The sequence below is a fragment of the Plectropomus leopardus genome, chromosome 12 (assembly GCF_026936395.1).
Source record: "Plectropomus leopardus strain MGB_pleo_1.0 chromosome 12, ASM2693639v1, whole genome shotgun sequence".
NCBI classification, from domain to species: Eukaryota; Metazoa; Chordata; class Actinopteri; order Perciformes; family Serranidae; genus Plectropomus; species Plectropomus leopardus.
Genome location: NC_142187.1, coordinates 20,864,515 through 20,890,270, shown reverse-complemented (window position 1 = coordinate 20,890,270; position 25,756 = coordinate 20,864,515). Strand labels below are relative to the sequence as shown.

Here is a 25,756-nt window from a genome sequence, read left to right as displayed (position 1 = left end):
TGGACTTTTTACTTCATTGCACTTATTAAATATATAAATGTTATGGACTTGTTGCAGTAGTTTATAATGCAAGGGGCAATTTGTTTGAATACATTAACATGAAGATACATAAACAGATTTTATATATATATATATATATATATATATATACTGTATATACACTAAGGAGTTCAGTGGAATAAAGGAATCTATAAACAGAGTAAAGGTATTACATCTTTAATTAAGATATAACATAAAATTGACAGGGGCCATTCTGCCAAATGAGTACTTTTACTTTTGATACTTTAATTATATTTTCTTGCTAACACTTTTAGACTTTTAAGCAAAGATTTAAATGCAGGAACTTAAGGCTACTTATAATTGGGTATTTTAATAGTGTGTATTATTACAATTTTGAAAAGAAAAAAAAGATTCTTCCTCCATCACTGGTTTTAAGCAAGCTCAAAATCACATTTTTAATACTATAGAAAATCAAGTTGTTGCCAACTGTATTTTAAAATGCGAATGGTCAACAAAAACTAACGACTTTATGCTACACATCTCCTCTGCTCTTCTCCTCTCTGTAGGAACCACTCTACGGAGGAAGTAGTTTCCCACACGGACGTATTTCACTGAAAGCACCCAAGTGTCATCATACGATGCTAACCCTTAGCTTCTTTTGCGAAACCTCTGTCAAATAATATAACGACTTATTTAACTTCTGCCACCAGCGCTCGTCCGAGTTTGTTTTTGCTTTTCAAAGGACGTGTCCAGCTGCTTGTGAGCTGTCTTTGAAGCGGCGGTATCGTTTGCTGCTCTCTGCTAATCGTTAGCTAAGTGCTAACAACACTGACTGCAACCAACTTCAACACGCTTCTGCCGCTGCTGTCATTTCAAGTGGCAGCGGATCAACAGGGATCAGTGACAGGTACATTTAGACATATTTTCAACCATTGAGCGAGCCAGCATGTCAATTTTACCCTCTTGATAGTGTTGTAGGTAATGTTGATAGCGCTTGTTGACCGTATTATGCCGGTGTAACGTTACTGCTAACGTTAGTTGTGTCATTTAAGTGTCTGTGTTGGTGACCTGTCTAATGACCATGCTCACACAATGCAGTGCAACGTCCAGTACACTGGTGTCACATTGAAAGTATGTTAACATTACAGTAATTAAAGTCATTGGCGTGACCACATGTTGGGTTTCAAACCTGCACACGTACTTCTTGCCTAAAATACACGCACATACGTTTAAAGAAATTTTAAAATAGGCGACTTGTAAAGGGGTGTATCCATATATTTTTGTGTATTTAGTATTTAGATAGTCCTCTGTGTGAATGCACAGGGGGGAAAACACTGTACTCAACAAAAGGCAAAACGACAGTTGAGGCGCATGTAACTAAAGTCCTTGTTTAACAAGTAAAAACAAACAGTTTGCACACCTAAATAATGAGAATACTCTTTTAGTGTTCAGGACAGGAAGTGAAATATGCAGATATTTTGGCTATGCCTTCCTCAGTGTGCAAGCTTTAGTGTTGAGTCACCAACAATGAATTATCCAGGTCATTACCAACAGCTGTATTAGGTCAAGTCAAGTCTAACACTGAACACTTCTCCTTTTCCAATTCATTCACCTGACAGGTGTGGCAGATTAGCATGCTGATTAAACAATGTCAACCAGGGTCTTCACTTCACAGAAGTTTGTTATCTTGACTGACTTGTGCGATGAGACCAATTGGATGTAAAACCAGGGAAACGTCTTATGGTAGTAAAGTGAACATTAATTTCAGGGGTAACAGCTCTGGTGGAAAATCCTACAGTCCTTCCTCAAAACACGGGACACCCGTGGCATTGTGTTGTGTGATAAGATGACACATTTTAGAGCTGTCTTTTATTGTGACCACCCCAACACATACCTGTGTAATAATGATGCTGTTTAATCAGCATCTTGACATGACACACCTGTAGGTGGATGGATTAATTTGGAAAAGGAGAAGTTATCACTAACACATATTTTAACAAATTTGTGATCAAAAATTTGACAGAAATATATCTATTGAGTGCATAAAGACTCTTAGATCTTTAACTTCAACATATGAAAAATGTGAGCAAAAACTAAAGTGTTGGATTTAAATTTGTGTAAAGTATAGTTAACCTCAGAGCTGCTTCGTTAAAAGTCTCACAAGGCCACAACCAAGGTGTGCACACATACACAAACTAGCTATATTCATATTACACAACCACATCCCTAGCAACACTTATCCACATACAAGCGTCTATATGTATACACATTAGCACATATTTATCTGAGTTGTGGTTAAGTTTTCAGTGTATATGAATATGTCTCTGTTTGTCCTTTTTTGGTAGCCGTCCCCAGCAGACATTATGGAGCTCCAGGCAGTGTTGATGGCGGCTGGTGGGGGTTCACGTATGACTGATCTGACTTACAACACCCCCAAACCAATGTTGCCTGTGGGAAACAAGCCCCTCATGTGGTACCCACTGAACTTGCTGGAGAGGGTGGGCTTTGAAGGTGAGAGCTCAAGTACTACTTCTACTACTACAGCAACTACATCTAATACCCCAATTACTGCTACACCTACCTAAATTACTGCTGCTGTGTATGATGACTATTATTAATGTTTTCAGCACATCTAACTATGCTGTCGTTAGCATTAAACATTTCACTAGGCTAGGCAAAGAAAATACATTCGAAATTATGCATCCTAATTAGTCCTCCTCTCGGGACTGTGCTTGATTGACAACTCCTTTACTTTCCTTCTAGTGTTGTTGCACCCTTTAGGGCAGCAAACCTCCTGTTATCTTCTCTGCTTCAACCTGAGGGGAGGTCTAATCAGCCAAAGTGATTGAAAACAACTGTGTGGCTGTGCCCAGCCTTTAAACCAGTTGAAACAAGTCTTTCGTTCTCGGTTGTTACACAATGAGTGTGGTATTGGATGGCTAAAATATTCATTTTAAAAATACAATGCTCTGTCAGCCAGGGCTGACAATAATAACAATAATAATAATAAACTTTATTTGTAAGGCATTTTTCAAGCAATTGCACAAAATGCTTTCCAAGATGAGGAAATGTATGCAGATAATACTTACACCAACAAATAAAGAGACATACATATATGTATGCATACTTACATATACACATATCTGCCAATGCATACACATGCACAAAATAACTCAGAAGAAATAATAATAACTACATAAATGATAAGTGGTACTGTCACATTTTCTCGTCAGAGCTTCACATCAGTTGATGATTGTGGCCTCATTTGAGCTGTTAGCCATCCAATCAGACTGAGTGTCAGTGACGGGAGGGAGTGTTATAGGAGTGCACTGGCATCCTTGGTTAGTTTCCACATAAAATGTAAAGAAGCAGAAATACAGCCAGCACTTCTAGCGTAAGTTTATGATGCTCACGTGGAAAACCTGGAACAAAAAGTGTGCAAACTTCATTTTGGCATTAATGTGGGGAGGGGAACTTAAATAGAAAAGGCAAAGTTTCACTCAAACACAAGGACTATGAGTGTTTTCATTTTAAATATATGTACTTTGTAGGTAAAATAATTAGTTTAAAAAATCCAATTAAAATGTACTGTACGTCCCTCAAACATATACCCATTTTGGAGAGCAAATTTAACTGAGATACCTCAATTAAAAACAGATGTTTTTGCATTTATAATTTCTCTATAATAAAACACAGACAGGTAGAAAGAAAGTATCAAACAAATTTAAGAAATTCATATAAACGTGATTGAAAATTAAATATCAATCACAGCTGACATTCATTGTGGCTAATAAACTCAAAGAGCAACAAATAAATAAAATACAAACTACAGTTCTACTGACAGTACCTAATTGATTGTGATGGGTGAGTTTCAGAGTTTAATATTGCAGGTGGGTCACATTTCCTCTACGTGCCTGGGCAAGTTTTAAACACCAGCAGTTGTTGACCAGCTCCTGATCTTATACTGAAAGAAGGACTACAAAATTTGGACTCTATTTAATGGGATGGGAAATTAGTCAAATTCATCACAAGTAATAAAATGTACTTAAATAAAAATGAAAAAAGTTACTTAGGAACGTGTTACACCTTCTTTAAAGCTGTTATTTTTTTGTATAACAAAACCAATTTGTAATTGTTTCTTCCATTCATGGTCAGAAGTAGTTGAGCTGTTTGGTACCGAGAAAAAAGACAAATACCTTTCCAAATTGCCCTCAGCAACATTGCTCCTTTCACTGCATAAAACATATTGAGTTTACGACTGTGCTGCTTTTTCGTACTTTCACCAGCTTGTCATCACATCATCAGACATTGTCAGGTGCACATTTCCTGTCTAGATTTACAGCCCAGATTTTTGCCTCTTGTGCTGCAGCACGCAGTAGGTCCAGAAACTCTGGGCTTATAAAGGGATTTGTTGCAGTATGCTGTTCTTGCCAGTAAACAGAGCTGTTTGTTATAAAAGCTTGTAGGTCCTCACTAGCCTAAATAAAACTAGCTTTCTATACATAATCATCCTGTGTGGCCAGCCATTTACTGTGTGCAGCCATCTAGCCAAAGCCCTGCAATTTGGTTTTACTAGGCTGACACAGCTAGAGTGAACAAATGCCCGGTAGAAAACATTTTATGCAGACAAGGCCAATTAAACCAGTCGGACTCTGCAATGTTCTGCATTCATAAAGTGGTCTGTTAATGTTATAACCAACTTTATTAAAAAAGGGAGCAGCCTTTAGCCTGATTTCATGCCCTTTTTGGGGGGATCAATTACTGACCATCTGTTACGTTGAATTCATAAAGAAAACGTTTTTCTTCTATGACTCCACGGTGAACAGAGAATCTGAAAAGGCAAAGGTTCTTCATGAATTAAAGTACATGGGGTCCTCATTTAACAACAACAAAACTATATCAAAACATCAGTTTACAAAGTCTCTCGCAACTCAGTATAATCCAAGTCTCACTTATGTAGCTGCATGCTCAGTACTTTCTAAGCACATGCATACAAGTAGCAAACCCTGGGCTGGTGTGTGTACGAGCTCTGAAAGAAAGTTTTCTAAAAGTTTTAGCAAAAATGCGTTTTGGAAGCACTGAGTATACGACTGGATTTTTTTTGTTTTTCAAAATCCTTTTATTTGCCATGTAGTGCACACACGTGGAGACAATATGGAGATACTAACAAATCCAAAAAAAAGCAAAAAAAATAGAACATTATAGAATTATAGAACATATGCTGCTGATTTACAAAACATAAAAGGACAGATAAGTAAAGGACAGCTTGTGAAGAAAAGAAAAAAGAAGAAAAAATAGAAATGAAATAATTTCAAAAGGAAAAAATCAATTCATATGTAGAAGATGACATCCCACTACTTGATATAGAAGGCTTTGATTATTTTGCAATAATCTTGTGAGAGTTTTTAAAGTGAAGTGTTGATATAGTTTTACTGCTGTGAAATGAGAACCTTGTTTACTTACATTCATGAAGAAAGTTCACCTTTTGTGGAGTTGCTACTCACTGTGAAGTCACAAAAAAGTTCTTTCAGTACTTGGCTTCACAATGGGCTCCATTTTTTGCTGTAAGAATATGTGTACATTTTAAGGGATTTCAATGGGGAAATTATAATTTTTATGAGAAATGATACATAACTTATTAACCATAAAGGGGTCATGTGCAACATATAGAGCATTGCAGCTAAGAGTCATCTTGACATTTTTGCAGCTTTCTACTGTATATAATACTTATTTTCTGTGACCTGCGTTTTCAGAGGTGATTGTGATCACCACCAAAGAGGTCCATAAGATGATGAGCACAGACCCTAAAATGAAGGTGGACGTTAAGATGAAACTGGATGTAGTTTGTATCCAGGAAGACGGAGACATGGGCACCGCAGACGCTCTCAGACACATCCAGCAGAAGATCAAGGTGTGTGTATCTTTGTACTATATTTAAATGTACACAGCGGGGGGTGGGGGGGGGGTTGACTTAACTACTTTGGGGTGTTGCCAAGGTCCTGCCAGTCAAATTTAAGTCCGTTCTCCAGAATTTCAAGGCTCATTTTCCCTCCGGATGTTTCAGATTTGCAGTGGAAAGTTTGGATACTGGCTTGTACTCATTATATCTACAGATAGCAATAATTCGAGAAAATTAATCAATTCAAGAATGACATAAACTGACATACAAACTATTTTTCTCCCTTTATTGCTTAGGTTCACCCTTCAATAAGCCCACTGCCCCTTTGTAATGGTCCACCAAGCTTTCAGATTTTAGCATGGAGCCCACTGTCACTAATACTAACTGCACTCCCTGAAGACACATTTTATAATTGTTGGAAAAAAGAAAAAGCAATTTCGGAGACAGAGGGATCTACAATATGTTTTTGAAGGTAATATACACAAACTCACTCCGCAGCAAAAACAGGTTAAAAAGAAAGATAGAAACAAAAGTCTAATGCCATAAATCACAATGTAAAAGCGCCGATCAAGACAGAAGACTATGAAATTAAGGCGAGTAACTAGTATCATTATTTCACTTCCCCCAGGCACAACACTTTTTTAATGATTAGCTCAAAATCCACAAAACCTCAGAATAATGTGCTTTAGGCTGCAAGCTAAATAACCTAAGAACTTGGCCAGAAATTGGAGTAAATGCATTTTTCTTCAGGGTTCCTGCAGTTCCTTAAAAAGTCTTAAAAGGCATTGAGTTCAATTCATTCATCTAAAAATAAGGCCGTAATTGGCATTCAAATGTCTCAAATTAATTTCTCAAAAGTTTTAGAAATGCTGACACATTGCAGGTGGGATTTTTTTTCATCTTTTTTTCTGACATTACATTGAAAAACCCCATAGTAATTGGGTAACATTAAAAAAGAAATTACAAAATGCCTCTTGAATTTACATTATCCAAGAGTCCTGTTTTCTGTTACAATAAATATTTGACAAAGAAAATAAAATTTCCCCTAGCTTAAGTTACCTACCTTAAGTAATAAATGTTAGTACATGTTTTTTTTTGCTTTAGTATTGGCTACTATAAAATTGGTCTTAAATTTCTTTCCAAGTGGCATTTAAAAAGTCTTAAATCCAAATTTTCTGAAGCTGTAGGAGCCCTATTTTTTATTGGTTGGTTGGTTTTCATGTTGGTTAATATACATTGCACCTTAACGTAAGCTTTGTTACTTTAAATGGAAGACAAATTCTGTTTTTCTACTTATCATCTTGGTAAGTGCACCAAGATTCCAAAAGTTTGTATGGTTTGTTGATAATTTTTTAATCATTACGACCTTATTTTGAGCAAGAAAAAATGTGATTTTAGTTGTTTATAATGAACAGCTTAGTTGTTTATAATGAACAGCTTGCTTTATTATGTGTTGGAAGGGGAGAGCCCAACATTTTATCATACACTTGCCAATACCAATAACCAGCGTTCTGTAGGCCAGTTTTTGGTAATAAAAGGGATTTTTTCAATTTCAACCCCATTGAAAAATGGGGTAGAGAAGGAAAATGACAAAAACTGAGGGGGAGGTTTAGGTGGGCGTTGTGTGTACTGCTGGGTGACCACTGATCCGTGCCTTTCCCTCCCCCGAATGGTCAAGGCTGCTGAAGTGCCTCATTTCACCTTTTTAGAATACACACACAAACACACACACAGGGACACGCATTTACACATGCCGACATGGCATCCATGACCCTCAACCCCAATTTCCAGACCCCCCTCTGTATCCTGCCTGCTGATCCCTCCATCTCTCCCCTCATCCGATTCTCTCTAAACAGATGAGGTCATGGTTAAGACTCAAACTCCCTGTGCTGCCAGTTTACCCAGTGCACCATTTATTCTCATCCTGGAGTCATGCACATCTGTGCAACATTTGTGTTTGGGTATGTTGGGGTATATGTCGTCCCTCAGTATATGCCACGGCTCTGACTGACCCCCTGAGACTATGAAGACATGTTTGTATGAGGTTTCGTGCAGTTTAGAAATGTTGATTTATTTCTAAAGCAATCACTCTTGTTTATTGTTTGATCATCAGTGCTCGCATAGAGCTGGCTTAGTTTTGTTAATTTTATAGAGATCTTTTCTTTATAGTATAATTACTGCATTCTGTCAATTTTTTTCTACAATTTGAGGAGTGTCAGGAAATATTGATTTACTTAAGAGTCATTGTTATCTTCAATGATTCTGATTCAATTTACAAATAGCCCCCAAAAATGTACTTGAAATACACAGTATAAAGGAAACAACAAGTTCACAGAACTGCTATGTAGAAGGAAAAATTAATTCAACCTGCTCAGTAATCAATGAAGTCAAGCTTTTGGATGCTTTTTCTCTATATAATCTCCTGGGAAATGAGCTTGACATGACTCACTCAATATGCAAGCTTTTAGGGGTAGTTTCAGACTCTTACTGCAGTGCAATGTGCACAAAAACAGTAAAGGCCAGTTTATACCTCTGTGTTAAATCCACACTGCAGCCCACGACATAGCCTGCAATCTAGCCTGTCAGGCACCTCCCCAGACATCGTCATGGCAGTTCAGACCTGTTAAATTTTGCTATATGAAAACAATTTCCTTAACTGGAAGTGAAGCTGTTATATGCTTTTATTTTTTAGATAAGTAACAATAAATTGAATAAATAATAAAGCTGCCACAGTATTGCATTTGAAATATCGTGGTTTCATATGAGTAGAGGAAAAATCTGTTAGCCCCCAGGCTAATTAATGCAGAGTAAGATGCCATAGGCCTTTGCTAATAACATTAGTATGTAAAATGTGTCTAGCAATAGACAAATGTTTTGTCTGTGAGCCTTGTGAGGATAATGAAGCTACATTTTGTACTTCTGTTAAACGGTGTTGTCTTTAGCAGTTTTAAGTGTGTTAGTTGAGTGAGTCATACTTAACTGCACTTAACAGAAACACATCACAGTAAAACCCCACAACTAACTAGCAACTTGGAGGTGTAATTGCAGAGACACACCACCACCAACGCTAACACTGCTGCAGGCCACTTGCATCGAGCCTACATACTACTATAAATAAGCCTTAAGGATTTACTATACAGCAATGTAAAGCATAAGCTAAATTATGATGATCAAGTTCTTTGTCCGACTCAAGCACGGACAAAGAAACACAAAGAATAGCAGTGGGGACAAGTGTTTAATTTAAGTAAGTAAAGTTAACTTCACTCATTTAAAAACAATAAGTACATCTCTTTACATTCATCTGAAAAAAAACTGTGAATTTTGGCTAAAAGCTCAATTTTAAATCATATTTTGATCCCAAAAAAGAAAAAACGAATCCTAAAATTCCCAAGGATTCCCACTCCCACAGTCTCAGTTGACAAATCCCTCAAATGTGCTTCCAGATATCTTCTCTATTTAGAGCGCACCACATCAAACATGCATTTGAAGACATAAGTGTCCTGCCACGGCAGCTCATTACATTCTTCACAACAAAACCAGTCGGCTTTGCTTTTGAAAACAGATTTCTCAGAGACTTAAAATGCCGAATTTGTTGTGACAAGTGAGTTTAATGTTTTTTCCTCTGGCATTTGAATGAGTCTGTACAGATTCTTATTATTCTCTTTGCTCATGTGCTTTTCTTTTTCTTTTTTTTTTTTTTTACAGATGCATAACACACACACACACACACACACACACACACACACACACACACTTAAAGAGGACTAGCTCCAGCATGCTCCCATTGAGAATAGTCAAGTCCCTAATCCTTTGAGCAGCCAGCTAGATTAGAGGCATTGAGTTACACACACTCGCACACTGGAGGGTGATGAGTGAGGAACTGTAACCATGGCCTGCCAAATCCCAGCACAGAGATCACTCAAACTGTCAAACTGATGCATGAGTACAGTATAGACACACACACTCACTCATCTCTTTACACAAGCACCCTCCCATGAGGGGATTTGGTGTAACCTATCAAACAAAATACTTACAGGAATCAGTGTACACTGCAGCTGAGCAGAGTGGGTCATTCCTCTTGATTATTGAAAAGAGAGATTACAAGGTGCATATTTTATTTTGTTCGCTCTTCAAACAGCAAAGTCACACAAAAGTGGAGGGATGTGCCCAATTATTACTCAGGTCTTTCACAATAAGCCAAACTAGTGAAAGGAGTACTTTACATGCACTTTTTGCTTTGTATGCTTAAAGCCTCTTTGACGTTTGTATTGTTGTTTAGGCTTAATAAGCTGGCAGAATGAGCGTATGCCGACTAAGAGAACTGTATATACACTGGAGTTGCTGATACAAAGGTTCACCTTTAGTCTACATGTGTTAGTCAGCTTGTAAGACTCGAGACAAAAGGTGAAGAGAGAGAGCAGGGTGAGAGATGGAGCTGAGGCTTTTCATTCAAGAGGGACACCGCAAACACACAAGACTTGTTTTCTTTGTTTCTTTTCAATCTGTCAACCATCTTGCTGTCCACATTTTCCTCCTTCCTGTGCACACAATAATTTAAGTTTCCTTCTCTAAAATATTTTATGTTAAGCCAAGGTAGAAATGTCACGTATACCATTACTTTGGTGCCAAAATTCTGAAAGCGTGGCAGTACTCTTGTCTTTCTTCAGTACTGTTCTTTAAATACAGTTATTCTGGACCTGACGGGAAACCACATACCTACAAGTGTTATAGTGTAGCTGCTGTGACAGCTCTGCCTCGACTCCTCTTGAAGAAAAGCCTTTTTTTTCATGAGGACAGCAGATTTTTTATAATTCTTTGCAATGGGAGCGTTATGTATTGACATTATGTTGCAGCAGCGTGACGAGTTGCGTAGCGGCTACTCTGCACTGAGCACTGCATGTTTAACGTTTTTATTCCTCCGTGCCAGTGATAGCCAAGGCCAGGCAACAACAACCATGGAGCAGAAATATGTTAATATATTGTAGGCTACATATGGATTTATTAAAATGCCATGAACCCACATAAACTATTACTCTGCTGTCGTCCTGGATCATCAGGGATTAACAGTAACGTTTAAAATTAATTGTTTAACTGTATAATTTTTAATCTGTTTTTACTGTTGTATCAAAAAGGGTATCAAGAATTGTAGATTTTCACTAGTATTGATGTCAACTACTGAATTTCTGGGGTAGTGACATGCCCAAGCCAAGGTTTGGGCCCAGGATCAGATGATAGTAGAAATGCTGTCATTTGGTATTTGCTTGGAATATAAAAAAATAAGAAGATTATATAGATGTATGAGTGCTATCTTGGACCATGGTATTTTCCAAAATGTCCACTCCAGACTTTGTTAAAATGAGCTTATAAATAGGGAGCACTTTGTCACATTTTTTTTATACAAGAGAATAGGCTACAGTGAATTTACTTATCTACATCAGCCAGTCATTAAAAATTTGAAAAAAAAAAACCCCGAAACCCTCAAATCCACGAGACGACAGATTTGGAAGTTGATTAACATGGCGATTAGTACTAGTCATGCTTTTCTTGTCAACACCTAGAACATTTCTTAATAGTCTTTAATTTGAGCATTTTTTGATAAGTATAAATGATGGAAAATATCTAGGGGACAGAACATTTTTCAGAGCTTAAAAATTCTTAGAAAGGAGTGACAAAAAAACAATATTTGATAATAGCAAAGAGTTCTTTATCAGGCAAGCCCAAAAACAAACAAAAAAAAAAAGAAACATTACCATAAATACAAAGTTTCAAAGTCTTGTTAAAGTAGGTCAAGATTGTGTAAGCTTTAATTTTGGACCGCTGGGACAAGTGTGTGTCCATGTGTGTGTTTTTGTGTGCATCAGTGTGTGTGGTCCTGACCTGTCCAGAGATCCTGGCTGTTGAAAGGCCAAAGTGTCTCTGACTCTCCAGCTGACTCCACTCTGCTGTCGCCTGAGTGTGTGTGTCTGTGTGTGGGGATCGTGCAGGCGCATGTGTCTATGTGTGCGGCGCGCATACTTGTGTGCTCTGTTTCCGAACATGTGTTGGAGCTCGCCTGTGTGTGATAGAGGGAGGAGAGAGTTGAAAGGTCTCCCGGGTCTCAGTGTCAGTAGATCTCCTGCAGACGCGTCCAGCTTCGCCGTGGCAGCTTCCTGTCGCCAGGTCCAGACCAGGTTATGGTGGGAGTTACCTTTAGGTCAACTACATGACCTCTGACCCCACTGATACAGCACTCTACACATGCACATTCACACACACACACACACACACACACACACACACACACAGAACTCTTAGCTCTCTCACGTTGAAAATCAAGTGAATTCTTTAATGCTTTTTAGTTTCCACAACCTCATTTTCAAGTGTTTCCATTACAAAAGCATGTTAAAGTATGCTATGTAAACTCCTGCTTCCTCTCAAATTTCATTGTTAGCAATTAAAAATGTAATGACAGAAAAAGACTAGAGGGGCACTTGGTGAGCTCAGACCTTTGCTAAGGCCTAATGCCTTCAAATGTTAAAGGTACAATAGACAACACTCAGAACATTAATTAAGCAGCAAACTTCCTTTATTTTTGCCCTCAATGACCAGCTAATCATTGCCACTCTGACCTGCACATTACCCAGACTGAGTGTGAACAGGAGAGCAGTCACATTGTTAGCTCTGTTGCTGTTGTTAGCACTATTAGGCTGCGAGCACCGCTGATAATGCCGTCACAACCAACCGTGGCAGGACAGCCTCGTTCATTCCTGAAAGTTGTTCAGTGGCGCATGAAGCGAAAATGGTCTAACTGCCGCATATAAAAAACCCAAATGATCCGGGGATGATCGGCACTACTTCTGCACTACACATAGAGCATGTGCACTCGAGACTTACTGCAGCTGACTTACAGTTTAGTATTCCTCTGACTTGAATCGCGATAAAACTATTTAATTGTATGACTCTTCTAGACTTCCCAAATGTTATTGGACCAAATGGATCAATGCTGCCCCCTCCTCTCACACTCTTTCTTTTCCCTCTTCCCTCCATCAGACAGAGTAAAGATGTCTCTGTCATTTAGGCGCTAATGGTGGGATTAGTTCCCTCGCTGACAGCCTTCATCACTGGACGGACAGATGGATACCGCACACACAGACACACAAATGTGGGCGCACCCCCGTATAAACACACATAGACGCATGAAGACGTAATGTCCATGGAGGCCAGTTAATAGGATTGATGTCTGTTTTGTGCTCTGTGTCGTTGGTGGTAGAGTAAGTGATATGTCTATGGAATTCACAAGCTGTATATTGATATACAGTTTAAAGACTAGATTAGTTTACGTATTATTACATAGCTGGAATGCTGAAAATAGTTTGAGTTTATGATGGAAATAATCTCTGGAAGGTGAAATGGTAGAAGATTATTCTTCATCTATCCTTCTTTAACAAACGATGGGGGGGGTGAGTAGGAGTGTGTTTTGTCAGTTTTGGAAATCAAGCGCCAAGATTGTTGTTTTCTTTGAGTCATTATGATGTTAGAGTGGTGCTGGTTTTGGATCAGTTCATAGGAAGGTGCTAAAAGCCAGCCAGTATTGCTCGTTGTCCTGGGTAAAAGAGGGAGGTAGGAAGTTATTTATGTGATATTGTTTCAGTCTCTGCCAGAAAAATGACAGAAAAATGAGCCAAGCCTGGTTACAAACATATATCTGGATATTTGTTAAGTTAAAGGGGGGCTTGATTTATTTTACACGCTTATTTTTTCTGAGATTTGATAGCTCACACAGGCTGGAAAGTAAACATGTCAGATATGTCATCCGTCAAGCACTTAAGTGGTCATTTAAATTAGAACTAATGCAAAACAGTTGAACAGAATCTGAAACACATCGAGCGAATAGGTTTACAGCAGAAATGCCAGCTACTGTTTTATCTTTACAGTACCCTGAGCTGGTTTTCTGTTGTTTAAAACTTTATTTATTTTGTAAGCATACTTTGTTAAATCTTAACCACTATCAAAATATGTAATGCAACCCTTTACCACATAAAGTTCAGTCTAGTCACAACTTTTCTTATTTAGTCATCTATATGCATTTGTTAATGTTTAGCAAAATGTATGCAGCTAAATGATGTCAAGGGAACTTTAATTATACAGTCTTAATTGTACAATATTAAGTGCAATAAATTCACTGTGCAATATTCTCAACTGATACATATTTAATTCTATTACTTCAACCCTATGCTATAATATTATAATAATACTATACTATTATTTAACACACTGTAGAATAATGCACATATTTCTTGTTTTTCTACTTATATATAGGAATATTTTCATAAACTTGGGTTATATTTTGGAGCAGAATGCTCGTTTAAAAAAAAATCTTTTTCTACTTTTCTATCATTTCTCAGGCTAACATTAATCAATCAATCAATCACTCAGTCAGTCAGTTAATCAATCTTAAATATCAATGTACAGCTGTACAAGGAAATTGTGCTACATAGAGTATATGACAACTTCACAGACAAGCAATAGTGTAACAGTACATATTGCACACAGTCATTATAGTATTGCATATATTTAGGATATTGTTATTGCACATATCTTTCGCAAAGCGCGGTCCTAGTTACTGTATTGTGTCCCAGTTTCCCCCCAGGGTTCAATAAAGAATTTCTGACTATGATTTCTGATATACTGATATAATAAAGCACTCCTTCTAAGAACAGACTTGAATCAGCAGAGGATAAATACACACACGCTTGTAACAAAAACAGTGAAATAAAGTAGGATTTATGACTTACTGCCATTAGAGTTTAAGTCACTTTAATGCAGGAGTGTGTGTATACAAGAAACATTAAACTTGGAAAAGCTTACTGTCGACCAAGAAGTATTTCTTCATGCACCTCTTTCTCTCCCTCTCCTTCTCTGTCTATATGTCGGTTTCAAAATCCTGCTTAGTGAGCCAATTTTTGTTGTGAATTTTGAAAATAACACAGTCAAAGCTCTCGTGTCCTGAGGTGTTTGTGTGGAGCGTTGTCGCCATATATTGTATATTTATGTGTAGTCTACATGCATGCCAAGATGACTGTTGTGAGTGAGGAAAACTCGCTTTATAAACATGAGTCACCCGTCAAACTATATTTTGTGCAGTTCTGTGCGCTTTTGTGTGGATGTAGGGGTGATATTCAATATTTTTAAAATCACAACAGGTGGGAAGATTTTATTCCAAAATGTAGTGTGAGCCAGGAAGCCTCTTTTTAAGGCCTAAAATATCTTTAAGTAGTGAAGCAGTCACAGTCCAACACACTCATTTTTTACTATCACACAGTGAAATAAAGAGGCTGGTGTGGACATCAGTCTTACTTTATTCTCTTTTCTTCCTACCTCCCTCTTCAGACGGACGTCCTGGTGGTGAGCTGTGACCTGATCACAGACGTGGCGCTTCACGAGGTGGTTGATCTGTTCAGAGCCCACAATGCAACACTGGCCATGCTAATGAGCAAAGCCCATGAATTCACAGAGACAGTCCCAGGCCAGAAGGGCAAGAAAAAGACAGGTAACAGGAAAAACTGCTGTAAAGACTACTGTAGATATGACGTGTGTGACATGATTTGGATATGATGTATGATTGGTCTTCATATATACGTTTTTAATTAATTACCTTCATGCTTGTAGCTATACCGGTCCAAAGAATTAATGGCCACTCTCCACACTGATGTTTAGAGAAGATTTATTTGCTCTCCTCTTTGTTTGTGAAAAATTCTGTCTTCTACAGTCAGACGTTATAAATGTGTAAATGTGGCACTTGTTGTTAGCCTGTATTGTTTTGTGTTAACATTTAATATTGTGAATTTCTTCTTAGCTGAACAGAGAGACTTTGTGGGAGTGGATCAGTCAGGGAAGAGGCTGCTGTTCATGGCCAACGAGGCAGATCTGGAGGACGGGCTTTCAATTAGGAAGTCTATCCTGAGGAAGTAAGTAATTTTAAATTGCACGAATGGTAGGTTTCTCCAAATCTAATCCAAATCTCTTATCTTATCTCTAGCAATATATATCATTGCAAATAGGGCTGGTTTAATTTGTCCATATTTTGAGATGATAATAGTAGTAGTAATAATTAAGACACTTTATTTATATAGTGTCTTTCATGGAGGGGATGTATTTCAATGTGCTTTACAATGAGGAGAAGAAACAAGTGAATGAAAACAGGTACATTAAAACAAGGGCAAATACTGCACAATAAAACCAAGAAATCACATAAACAATGAACAAAGAAGCAGCACATAGTGAGAATAGATGAGCTTAAAATGATAAAATATGAGAGATCAATACAAGGAAGACATGACGGATAACAACATCGATGACTGTTAACAATAACATGTTAAAGGTAAGAATAATACAAAAGAACGTGAGAATTAGTTAAAGGCAATGCTTAATAAATACGTTATCAATAGTCACTGAGCTTGCATCCCTTAGAGTCTTGGGTGGTGGATTCCGTAATTTTGGTGCATAATGAAAAAAAGGCTGAGCTGCCCGATATCCGTCTCAGCATTGAAAAATAACATTTAAATGATGACAACAGTGTTGTTTTAGGGACTGTTTCTTCATTAGAAATTAGTTCGAGTGAAACTCGTGAGGCCTGTGGACTCCTGTAGCGCAACTGTGTGGAATATTCATGGCTAAATATTGCTGAGTTGGAAAATATTTTTGGTAATACTATGACGGAAGAAAGTATTTTTGGTAATTAGGTGAACTGACCCTTTAATGGTGAGGGCTCAGACTGGTAAATATGTCCTGTACATCTGGAGTTTCTGGTAAGCTTTAGGAGAGCAGATGTTTTGGTTTCTAATCAGAGTCGGTGTGTTTTAGGCTTTCGGTTGTGTGTGGGATCTTTTGTAACAGGAAAAGTACTCTAGGTAGGTTTTCGTTTCTGAGTCCTGAAATGCATGTATGTGTGAGAGCGGGTGTTTTGGGAGCTCGTAAATACTTCATGGAGCCAAAGCCACTGTAAATTCTGGCCAATAAGAGGGGGGCCAGAGCAGCTGCTTGCATGCTTCCCTGCACAGAGAAACCTTCAGCCACACACACACACACACACACACACACACACACACACACAGATATGCTTATATGAACACACAGAAAAAATACGTAACATGACCTTGAGGTGGACGTTGATGGAGAGAAAACACTCACACATTGTCATCAGTGTTATGGAAACACGAGCTCACAGCTAAACATTTATGGTTTACATTGAAGGGCTTATAACGTTTAAATCACCTCTGATCATTTATACACACACGTCACATAACAACACGAAACAGATTTAACATATCTCTCCACATACTGTATTTACTGCTGAGTTAATATTAGAATAAATTCCTGAGTTCTGGATTTTTATAAGTCACCACTGGGCAGTTTTACAGGATCTGACTGTTTTGCACATCAGTACCATCCAGTCAAAGGTCACTCTGTCATGGCACGTCATACACACACTGCAGGTGCCTTCCTCGTAATATGTATTTTATGTGCACATACTGCCTCATTCATTTGCCTCAAACATTTGCGCTCACTAAGTTAATCCTGATTTTGTTTGCAAAAAAAAAGGAAATTTCGAAGACATTTTTTGCTTCGTATTTCACTTTATTTTGTCAGCCCTGTGTGCCTAATTTTGTGGTACTATAAAGGAAATCTCAAAAGACAAACAGTAAATTTAGGTATTTTTCAACCTGGGCCCCCTTTTCCCATGTTTTTGTGTCTTAATGACTAAAGGGAAAAATAATTTTTGAGATGAATCTAATATTGAGCAGGAGTGCTGCAGCCAGCAGCTGCAAAACAGGCTGCAATGTAACCACTTGGGGCATGTGTGCACCATATCCACTAAAAGTGCTTATTTTTGCCATTGATAGGCTCATATTATTGTTCTGTGTCTTTTAATTTATGGAAAAGATCCCTACAGACTTAAACCTTTTTGTTAAAGAATAAGATCCTTTTTGATTAATCAGAAACAGCCCCAAATTTGTTATTGCTGAATCCACTAGACTCCATTTTAATAAAAAGCACTTAAATTATTGCGAAACTTTGTTTATTCATTTAAAGTCAACAGAAACAAAATTATCTAACAGAAACCATCCTTGTTCATCCTTCCACCGTTTCAACAGTTGCCAACTCCAGTTTGGTTGACATAAACCTTATATTCACTCAGTTAGAGGTGAAAATATTCTCGCTCTGTACGCTCAAAAATGACTGTTTACTTGTAGGGAGTCTGGTGAGTTTGCAGATAGCGATTTCAGGGCTGTGTCTTGTTAAACAAAAAGGATTTCATTCTTTAACAAAAATATCTTTCTCTGTAGGGATCCTTTCCCTAATGTTGTCAGACATTTAGTATAATAATCTGAGCCTGTTAAAGACAAAAACAAGGAATTTTAGTGGCGATAAATTGATGGTGTTAACATGCCCAAGTGGTTACATTGCAGCCTGTTTTGCCACTGCTGGCTACAGCGCTCTCACTCAGTACTGGACCAGTTACCAAAATTGTTGTCTCCATTAGTCGCTTGGTTACAAAAACATGAGAAAATACTGTCCAGGCTGAAAAATACAGAATTTACTCTTTAAGTTTTAAATGAAACTACTTTTTTTTTCTTCTTTTTTTTAACCTCAGTATTTTTTTATTTCATGCTGCCAGAGCATTCACAGCAGAGACTCTTGACAGGGTTTGTAAATCCACTATTGAAACTTCAAAATGCGTTATCCTTTTAAAAAAGTTGCTCAGTTAAAAGTCGTAGTCTGTCTCACTCCATCCGTCACTCTGTTCTTCCATCCATACGATCATCCATCTATTCTTTCATCCTTGTTCAACATCCGCCCTGTGTAATTTTTTTTCATCCTCCTTCTCTACGCTTTCCACATGGTTGAGGTGTGTCAGCTCAAAACATTCTGCACATGTGAGATTGTTTGACCTGGAAATTGCTTAAACGGTGTGAAAGGACTCCAGCAGAGCTTCCCCTCGTACATTACAGCTCCACCTGTCAGAGTCTTTTGGAGGCAGGCCTGCAGGAGTGGTTCACTGCTTGTTAATAGGCCAATTCAAAATCAAAATTGTTGGAAACATGAGTTCATAGTTCATGTTTGGGTAGTTTTATTTATAACAGCTAGTATGAAATGCATTTATACTTTACTAATACTTCTGCATCAAGTGCTTTTACTAACATAATAATGTGGTCCCTGGTGATATATTTCTTTTGTGTTAAGTTCAAATCATAATAAAAACAACCAAGCGGGGAAGCTGAGAGAGCTCAGATCACAGTTTTGAGAAGCACATGTTCACCGCACTGCCTTTTAAGATATTGGACCTGGAGTTTGTTTGCATCTGTTAGCAATGATGGCACCAGACAGAGGGCCTAAAACCCACCCAATCAGCACAAATACCACATGCTGTGCCTTCCAAAAATTAAATAACTTCCATTTCAGTTCAACAAACGGGCATGATTACATTAATACAAGAACACGTAAAGGAAGCACATTTACAACTATTTTACAGCATGAATTATGATAATGCAGTACTCTATGTACTGTAGTTAGTGTAACAACTGCCATCAATTTATTATACTAATGTTACTATAGACTGGAAGCCATAAAACAAGAGTCAGTGTTTATTATATTTTGTTTATATGCTCATATATGAGTTCTTTTGTGCTTCTGCTTTATTTGTTTTATGGATATTTGTGTATTCACTGGCTCTGACAGTTTCTTGAAAATGTCAGAATCTCTGAATCATTTGGCTTAAAAGCTAAAATCTAATTGCTGGCATCCGTGTTAGCCTGGTTTTCATTTTCCTTTTTCTTTAGCCTTTCGTCAACATTTTTGATATTTAAAAACATTAACTTTATGACCAAGACAATCAATCAGTTAGTAAAAAAAAAAAAAGCAGTTGGTATTTTGCTTTTTATTAATTCATTAGTTTCCATTTATCAAGCAAAAAAGCAAATGCATGCTGGTTACAGCTTCTTAAATGTGATGTTTTGCTGGCTTTACATCGTTGTAAAATCAATGTATATGTATTTCTGATCATTTGTTTGACAAAAATGCAATTTGAAGACCTGACCTTGTGCTTTGGAAAACATTTTTTGACGTTTTATAAACTAAATAGGGTGCGTCTATGATCTCACATGCCAACTTACTTTTTGTCAGGCGTCAAGAGCAACCTTACTACACCAGCAGGTCCATGTGCACTTCAGGCGTGTAACACAGATTCAAATATGTGAGTCAGCTCAATTAAGAAAGCATCTATTAGAGTAGTATTAAGGGAATCACACACATTTCATTTTGGAGGCAATACTTGCATGCCCTGAATAAGTCGTAAGCCCTTCAGCCCTGTTGGCTCTGGAGTGGAAACCTGACTAATGAGGGTATTAACAGTCATTCTGCTGCGTCTGAGTCATCGTCCGCTGTGGGGTTTTAGTTGTAACTAAATAAGACATTATGCTGTGTGTGTTTGTGAGCGGGAGAGTTGTGACTCCTCTCTCCCACTGAGGACTTTAGTGGTACTTTAGTAGTCCGTCATTAATCCAACGGTTGAGTCATCCTTGCCTGCAGAGGCACTAAATTCCTGCTCGCCTTGACACTGAGCTCTACAGCACTCGCAGCAACCAGAAGTCACATGATGCTGCTGTTAGGAAAAGCGAGATGTTTATGCTCGTTTGGGAAATGCAAGATGTTTGTTGTAGTTGGAATCCACAAAACACGTAAACCAATAAAGTGGCATGTGGCCAGTGCTCAGTAATTTGAATCAGAGGGACTTGCAACCCCCTAAAAATGGAAAAGAATGTTTTATGTTGCAAATACTCAGTGTGAATACTTTTGTGGTTTTCAAAATCCCATCTGATCTGGTTTTGTCATTTGATACAGACAATTTAGTCTAAGGCTGACATGAAGAGGATCTGGATTTTAGGGTTTAAAGAAAAACAGTATGTTAGTTTATTATCTGGGTAATGTCAATTTTTAAATAGAAATATATTAAATGAAGTGACAAATTGCATTTTCAGTTGTGTTCCTTTCTTGTTGGTTTAGCCTCATAAAAAAAATATAAGTTGCCTACTGTTTTGTTTTGATTTCGCTAGTACAGAGTAATTTGTGCTGACTTGATATTCCTGTTAAATAATAAGTTTTAGGTTGTCTAAAGATTATATTCAATTCACCTTTTGGGCTCTAATTCTATGTCATTGCAAGAAGGAGTGCAAGGAGGGCCAGTGCCGGTGTTTTCCAGACCTTGAATTATGTGTTTTAATACCCTGTGTGTAAGGCATGGCTCCAACAGGAGGTCAATCATAGTATTTTGGAGAAAATTGGGTCTTTTTTTGGCACGTCTGTTGAATTTAAGTATTGAATGAGTAATTTGACTTCCTAAGTTCAGCTCTGTTCACCGCACCCTCCTAGGTACCTTACACTTTGTCCAAAACATTTCCTACAAGTGAGCAGCAACTATACTTTGAGACTCCCTCATTGTCTTCCTGCATGTGACCCAGCAATTTTCACTCTACTAAAAGTAAGTTCTCCACCATTATAAAAACAGGCTTTAAAGTACTGTAAAATCAAACCATTTTTGCTATTGGTTTGCATTTTTTTTTCTGCATCAAAAACTCAAAGTGATAGTTGCAGTTGCAGTTCCTGCAGTGTTTTAACAAATAAAAATATTTTATGAAATATAATACAGTTAAAACCTCTTTTGATGATCATGTCTGTCTGGGTAAAATTGCTCACAATATGTGGGGGTTATTATAACCAATACGTGTGTATTTGTTTGTTTTTTGTATTTTCTGTATTTGTCATGCTGATACCATCTAATTGACATCTATATCCAAGCCCCATGGTTCTTTTGAAAGGTGCTATATAAATTCAAGCAATAATAATAATAATAATAATAATCCTTATTCTTATTATATGTTTAATACTTTATTTTTAATTAATGAAATGGTCAGCTTCGCTATTTGCTGAATTATATTGACTGTTTCAAAAACAGTGAAGCAGTTTTATTTTATACCACGAGCGTGGAAAACCTGGAAAAGTCATGGAATTTCACATTTTCATTTTCCAGACCAGTTTTGGAAAAGTCATGAATTTTATAATGGGCCCTTGAAAAGCCATTGAAAAGTTTTGAAATTCTGTATGTGAAAATGTTTGGCAACCCTGTATAGAGGCACAGCATGATGGGGCATTATCAAACTACTTGATGGGGGCGGCTTTAACCACAGGTGCTTTTCCAGTTCACATTCATTTTCTATTTCCATTATGAGCAGCCATAAGCTTCGACAAGCAGGGGGTTTACTTTGAGGTGAGGTATCAAGGGAGTAAAGTAAAAAAAAAAAAATTAAAAAGTGAAAAATCACCATAGTTTTCTCTGCGACGGCCTTGGCCAAGGTATTATATTTTTGTGTTGTCCATCCGTCCGTCCTATGATTGTGAATGCAATATTTTAAGAATGCCTCGAGGGAATTTCTTCAAATTTGATTCAAATGTTGAATTGGACTCAAAGATGAGCTGATTAATTTTGGTGTTCAAAGGTTACTGTGAACTTGCATCTATCTCTATCTCTTCCGACGCGATTTGACAAAAACAGAAGCGACTCTTAACCGTAAACAGTCATCTACTGGCTGTATTGATAATGAGATTTGTCTGGTTAAGGTTAGTAGAACAGCATGTTGCAATTTTGGGAAATGTTGTTTTTGTAGTTTTACATGTTGGGCAAAATAAACGTAAACAGCCAAGTAAGTCATAATCAAGTGTTGATGTAGGAGGGGGGAAAAAGTCAGACAACGGGCTAGAGTTTCTTTGATAATCACCAGTTGAGTAATGTTTGTACCCAGAATAATCTGAATGGAGCTGAAGTTAGTTTGAAGATGTTGAACAGCTGGATCATCAGTGTCTGAATGGCAGAACTACTTGACTGCGAGACGTCACCCTGCTGTAAAACATGTTTTTGTTACCTGTTCTTCACCACTTTTCCTTCCCGGTGCTCTCTCCTGCCCACCAGCAGGTGCCAAACAGTGATGTCACATGCTGGGTGTTCCCATAAATTCCCCTTTAAGCCCACAATACACACACCTGGGGAATGTTGTATGAATAAATACATTTGACAAACACCCACAGAGCGTGTCTGTGTGTGCATGCACATGTGTTTTTATGCTCTTTAATAAAATAGCTTAACACACATGGACACACACACACACACAGAGTTTGATTTATGGCTTTCAGCATCTGGTTGTAAAATATGTGTGACCAAGAAATCCTCCCTGAGTCACTCTAGTTATACTGCAAGCCTGGTGAAGAGAGTGAGGGTTGAAAGAAGAGCGCTAAATAATTGTAGAAAACAGTTTTTGATCAAAGAGAGTTGAAGGAAATGAGTGGTGGAGGTAGAAGTACAGAAAGAAGTGTGAGAAGTAGTGTGTTCGCTTTTCATTTTTTCCTATGCTGTTTTCGGTATCAGTTTCAGCACACAGTGCAGTAAAAAGTTACGACAAACTTTACTCATCAGAGTAAATGGGCATGTGTGTCCAAACGTTTGACTGTTTCTGTATTATATTTGATTATTTGATGAATTCTTTTTTTTTCTTTCTTTCTTTCAAGTTTTTTTTTTTTTTGGCACTGATGGTCCCATTACTGGTACTTCAGGTATTGGTGACCAGCCAGTTTGGTTAACCAGCGCTGGTGGCCAACAGTAAGAGGAACGTTAGAGGAACCAGTTTGATTTTCAATCATTTTCTGTAAATCAACAGTATGCATGTACAGACGGGTAAAAAATAAGATAAAACCCTTAATTAAAAGTGAAGAAACATAAGAATGAAGATGCTTCTATTCAGGGCATGATGAGACAAATGGTCTGTATCACATGCTGTGTACTTTTTTTTTTTTTTTTACCAACCTAGTTAAACACCAGAGAGATTTGAGAAAACTGTGAGACAGTTCTCTTTACCATCATAATTAAAATACTAAATTAAGGAAGACTTATGTTCGAGTTCCACACATCTTTACAATCAGTGCCAGGATGCTGTAACTGTTCTGCCACCATATTACTAAAACACATTATGTAGATTTTTCCATTAATTCATCAGACAATTGCATTTTATTCTGTTTTTCTTGCATTTTTTTCTCATGCAAAATCACATTTTTGACTCAAATCTTAGCATGATTAGGAGTGAACGATATTTGATTTTTTTGCCGATATCCAATATAACAATATAATATACTCATTTGGCCGCTAACTGATGCCAATATTGGCATATCCACCTTTTTCCCCACCTAATTTTAATGATCATCAGGTCTCTTCTGTAGTGGAATAAACATTGTATTATGCATACTCTTATCATGATGGCCCACCAGCAGATGGAGACATTAAATATTATGCTTTTTAATTTATTCATTGTGCAAAACAAGAGAAATACTTGAACTTAGGGTTGATGTTTTGTACATGTTCACTTTGTCATGATATTGATATTTAAAATGAAAATGATATTTCATTTTAAAGCCAATATCTGCCAATGCCGATGATGTGCTGTTGTTATTATGCATCCCTAACCATGATAAGATAGTAGCCACAGTTGTTCTGTTAGGCTTGATGCAGCCATGAGGCTTGCGAAGTGATGTCATGCTATCAGATAGGACCCTTCGTGGGTGTCACATGTGATTGATGATGAGTTTTGATGAGTTTTCTCCTGACATTGCACATTCAACTTCTTCTAACCACGCAGGCGTGGATGGTCCACATTAATGGATTCTTCTGAGAAATCATTATGTAGATGTGAGGTTTTGATACACGTACTCTTCCAGGGTGCCAGCAGGTCCTTAAAGTCCTAAAATGTCTTTGGATTTGTCTTTTTTAAGTGTTTTTTTTAGTCACATGAGAATTTCTAGTTTGAGACTTTGACAAATGTATGTGCACAATGTCCCTATTGTTGCCCCCTCTAAACATTTAGATCAATTTAGATTAAAATTTATTAATTGATTTATTTTATTTAAGCATAAAGGCATACACTATTATTGTTGTCATTTTACCTTAGTTCATTTTGAACTGACATTATCACTTTTGTGCTGTATTTCCACCGCAGGTTTGGTCTTTAATTTCATTTAAAGTGGTAATAAAAAGGTCTCAACAAGTCTTAGCTTGTTATACCTGTAAACAACTCGCCTACAGATAGGAAGAATATCGTTTTGTCATGAGGAGAAACTCTCAAAGATGTTTTTCATTATGATTCTGTGTGGGATCATGTCTGTGGGACAGTCTATGCAGTGAGTATAACTGAGGGTTTACTGTGCACGAGTACTTTGATGACACCCACAAAACCCATTTTTAGTGCTGGTCTTATTGGCAGAGGAGTATTTTTAGTTTTGGCGACCACCCAGATTGACTGTTATAAATAAAGAAAATTAGATTTTTTTTCCCAGGCTGCCATCATTGATTTCAACATGAAATTATAAACTGGCTCGTTCCTATCTGAACATCACTGTGAACAGTGAACATGATGTCTGCTTTTAATTTGGTCAAAGTTGCGTTATTGTTTTGTGGTAACGAGACACAGACTTTTCAAATCAATCTGCTTTTAAGACTAAAAATCTAAATCACAGGAGCATGCTTTGAAAAATGGTTAGCAGTAATGGAAGGTATATGTGATTTGTAGTAAATGGGCTAAAACATGTAAAAGCAGTGGTATGATCCTTTCAGGAACAATGCACCCTGCTGCTTTTACTGTGCAATGACTGAAGGGCAGAGGAAGAGGAGGAGAGGTAGTCGGGGAGGATGAAGGGGTGAGGGTGGATTTGTTTATTAAAACCGGGAGGATGAAATGGTTTTCTTTGGCTCTCTCTTCGTAAATGTCACATGTTCAAACTCTG

The 25,756-nt window shown here is 37.5% G+C and overlaps 1 protein-coding gene across 2 annotated transcripts in view; it reads left to right on the top strand.

The window, feature by feature from the left end:
* Positions 1–566: 566 nt before the first annotated feature.
* Positions 567–25,756, top strand: part of eif2b3 (eukaryotic translation initiation factor 2B, subunit 3 gamma) — a 42,361-nt gene continuing 17,171 nt past the window's right edge. Inside the window, exons 1-5 of one of the 2 annotated variants that reach the window (XM_088085460.1) lie at positions 567–907; positions 2,346–2,511; positions 5,754–5,911; positions 15,269–15,428; positions 15,735–15,846. In XM_088085460.1, coding sequence (XP_087941586.1) covers positions 2,364–2,511; positions 5,754–5,911; positions 15,269–15,428; positions 15,735–15,846 — 578 coding nt within the window. In that variant the 5' untranslated portion in view covers positions 567–907; positions 2,346–2,363. Of the gene's footprint in view, positions 908–1,724; positions 1,744–2,345; positions 2,512–5,753; positions 5,912–15,268; positions 15,429–15,734; positions 15,847–25,756 lie in introns of those variants that run through there. The other variant, XM_088085459.1, reaches the window with a different exon arrangement.